The 3697-nt window shown below is 52.7% G+C and overlaps 1 protein-coding gene across 2 annotated transcripts in view; it reads left to right on the forward strand.

The window, feature by feature from the left end:
- Positions 1-2691: 2691 nt before the first annotated feature.
- The window catches only part of LOC123145392 (organelle RRM domain-containing protein 1, chloroplastic), a 3822-nt gene continuing 2816 nt past the window's right edge, over positions 2692-3697 (forward strand). For both annotated transcript variants that reach the window (XM_044564795.1, XM_044564796.1), the window contains exons 1-2: positions 2692-3099; positions 3202-3299. In XM_044564795.1, the coding sequence (XP_044420730.1) occupies positions 2789-3099; positions 3202-3299 (409 nt within the window). In that variant the 5' untranslated portion in view covers positions 2692-2788. The remainder of the gene's footprint in view (positions 3100-3201; positions 3300-3697) is intronic.

A 3697-nucleotide genomic window follows, 5' to 3' on the forward strand; every position in this document is an offset into this window, starting at 1 on the left:
TCACAAAACACTATTCACAATTTTTACATGATTATCGATATTGATCTCCTTCTTAACAGTTCCATGACGTGCGGGAGAAGCTCCTACCAACGGAGCGCATACGAGCACTTCAAGAGGAAATAACGGGATTTTTGCTCGAGCAGGTCATAGATCCGAAGGAGAATACTATTACCCGCTACCGCCCCCATGAACCACTTGTCATCGTGCTCCGAAGGCACCAAGGCAATATCTAGGAGAAATTGTATATATACCTAATTGTATAAATATATACATGCATGTGTATATGTGTGAATTATAATGGTGGTGTTGTGAGACTTTTATATATATATATATATACACACACACACAATATGTAGTATCGTAAAATACCAGCAAACAAAAAAAATATTGAATGGAAAAAACAAAATTAAAGGAAAAATAAAAAATAAAAAACCAAAACCCCCTCAAATATTTTATTACCGGTTGGTGTTACTAACCGGTACTAAAGGGCTCCCCGTCCCCGGCGCTGGCTCGTGCCACGTGGGTGCGCTTTAGTGCCGGTTCGTGCCTAACCGGTAGTAAGGGGGGGGGACCTTTAGTCCCCACTCTTTAGTGCCGGTTGCGGAACCGACACTAAAGGCCCTTACGAACCGGTGATACATCCCGGTTTTGCACTAGTGCAGGGCTGCAGCAGCGACGTCGCCGGCCCAAGCCAGCCGCGCGACGATGACGACGACGACGATGACTGCGACGGCGGCGACTACACCCGCTTCTACAGGCTTCTCGGCATGTAGACGGCGGCGGACGGTGGCGGCTAGGCGTAGTTCAGTCGTAGTTTGCATGTTTTCATGTTTTATGTACAAATTTGAATGAAGTTTCACCGAGTTCGTGCGAATGTCGCCGAGTTTGCATATATTTTGTACACAACATCGCCGCACCCGGGGCGACCAGTGGGCCGACGACTGGGAGCTAGGTCGCCCCCACGCGCCAATCTAGCGCCGGCTCGCCCTTAGGGATTCTTTTTCGGCGCCCTGGGAGGCCGAACGGCTGGAGATGCTCTAAGCCTGGTCTTGGGAGGGAAACGGTTGAGTTGGGCCGAGGACATGGAAGTGATACGTATCACACAAGGTGTTGCTTAATCCGGTAACGGCACTCGTCAATTTTGCTGTCACGGGAGTGCAACACTTGGCTTAATTTCATCTTAAGTTGCACCGTCGGAATAAGCTCATTCCCGCGACGGAAACAATATCGTGCCGTCACACTAGCAGCATGCAGATTGGTCGTGTTGCTTAATTCGGTACTAGCATGATTTAAATCCAACTAACCCACACCCATCAATTCGCAGCCATAGATTAAATAGATTCAGGATTCATGCATGGTCATGGGCGGCACAGTACTCGTCGATAATCATCGTGGAGTCATGGTCATGTAAGATGTAATTATGGCGAATCACTGTCAGGAGAGCCTGTGCAAGAGGAAACTACTCCACATAATCGAGTTATTCAGATCAGTAGGAGTAATAATGCATGCATGGTCTCATCTCAATAATCAGTCACCAGCAGTTGTACTGACGCCAGCTGCCCACAACATCCGGCTGCCTGGCGCCGGGGCGTTGGCCCGACCCGAACAGTGGACAAACTCGTGGAATATCATTCAAGATGGGTACATGTAGCCGTGTAGGTACGTGCCTCCCTGAACGGAGCTGAAGGGCCATCCACCCAACCCAATAATTCATAACGGAATCATGCATGTGTTTCTCCTAAGTTGGAAAACTGAATCATGGTGCATCTATGTTGATGCGAAAGCTACTAAACTAGGTCCAGGGAATTGATTAGCTTCCGGTTGCCTCGATCTGAAGTTCTGAGCCTGGTACAGGGCCTGTAATGTATGACTAGGACTAGCCAGGATACGGTATCGAGCCGTCGCTTGCTCGGCATGAGGATCGAGATCGATCGACGATCTGTTTGTTGGCGCAAGGCCGGCCGGCCGGCCGGGCGAGGAGAAGTCGGAACGCATCACTTCGGAGCTCGGTTCGTCTCCCCGAGTCTATCTGTCTGTCTGTCCATCGCTTGCTGTGCTGTACGCTGACAGGTGCTGCGGGCAACCTCAGTGATTGCCGACTCGTAGGTACTAGCGACGACCGGCTCGTCGTCAAGAAAGCGACCGAGTGGTCCTGTCCAGCGGACGGGCACGCGTCCTCGCGCCGTTGGACGAGCCCCCCGCGGCCATGCGTCGCGCACAGTGTCGCGGAGCGCGACCGAGCCGGAAACCCGGAGGAGAGGGGACCTTCCTAGGGTGGAGTGGACGCACGCAGCGTCGCGCACCGTTGGGCGTCGCCGTTGCGGAGAGTGCCTGCCATGCGACGTTTCTCGCCGACGCCGGTCGGGGCGGGACGGGACGTACGCTTTCCGTCGGCCGTCGTGGCTCGCGCCGGTGCCCCGACGGCCGGTTCGCTGCTCCCACGCGGCCGCGCCGTGTGATGTGTGCTCGCTCCACCCGCCCGGCGGGATGGCACCCCCTTTTTTTCTGAGTTTTTTTTGGGGGCTGATCGGTTAAACGAGCACTCTTTTTTTTGGGAGCAAAATACGAGTTTTTTTTTTGAGACATACGGCCCCTCAGCTCATTGGCTCACTGCTCGCATACGGCCCCTCAGCTCGTAAGCCCCCTCTTGAGGCCCATTGGGTCACTGCTCGCATACGGACCTCAGCTCGAGATATTTCTTTCTTTCTCGGCCCACCACGAAGCTCGTCATCTCCTTGCTAGCCGTCCCCCGGTAACCAGCCATCCCCGCGAGCTCCCACCTCTGGTAATGGACGCCGTCCGCTCCTTCCTCCTAGGCGGCGGCCTCACTGTCTCCACCGCCACCGGCGCCACGGCTCAGACCACCTCTATCCCACACATCTCCCCTTCTTCTCTCCCTTGGGCCACTCGCCGCCGCTTCCACCGCCTCGCCGCGGCCGCGTCACCTCACTCGCAGCTCCCCGCTTCCTCGACCCGCCCGCGTTGCTCCAGGTGGGTGGTGGTCATGGACGACCCGCCTGAGCCGGAGGGCGGCGGCGAGGTGTCCCGCGCGGAGGCCGTCGACTACTACGTCGCCACACTGGCCAGAGTGCTGGGAAGGTGACTCTACCAGTTTTCCCTCCCGTATCCAGTGGTAGTAGGTTAGATGATCTCTTGTTTCTACTGCAATCTCTGATACCCAAAAGAAAAAAATGTATGCAGTGAGCAGGAGGCGCAAATGTGCATATATGACGCGTCGTGGGACAGGAGCTACGAATTCTGCTGCGAGATCGATGAGGAAGCGTCGAAGAAGCTTGCAAGTATGTTACTGAATTGCCATGTAGCAATTTTCTCAATGGAAGCTCGAATTCTAGGTTGATAGTTGCTTTCAGTTAATAATGTAGCAATCGATTCTGCTGGATTGTAATGATAATAGGGCAACACGAGTGACAATGGTACAAGTTTGATGATGGCTGGAGTCGTGCTTACTGTTCCATTTTCTGAATAATTCAGATTTGTGTATGTTTTAGACATCAAACATGTGGTGGTAGTCTGGTAGTAGACTAGTACATTTTGATAATAAGTTCTGCAGTGTCAGATTGTGACGTAAGTATGACTGATTCACTGAGAAATTAGCAACTTTGAATAGCGAATGACTAGTACTCATGAAAGCATGTTGCTGTAAAAGTTGAATTATGCGCAACCTTGTGTTATCAAT

Source organism: Triticum aestivum, chromosome 6D (assembly GCF_018294505.1).
Source record: "Triticum aestivum cultivar Chinese Spring chromosome 6D, IWGSC CS RefSeq v2.1, whole genome shotgun sequence".
NCBI lineage: Eukaryota > Viridiplantae > Streptophyta > Magnoliopsida > Poales > Poaceae > Triticum > Triticum aestivum.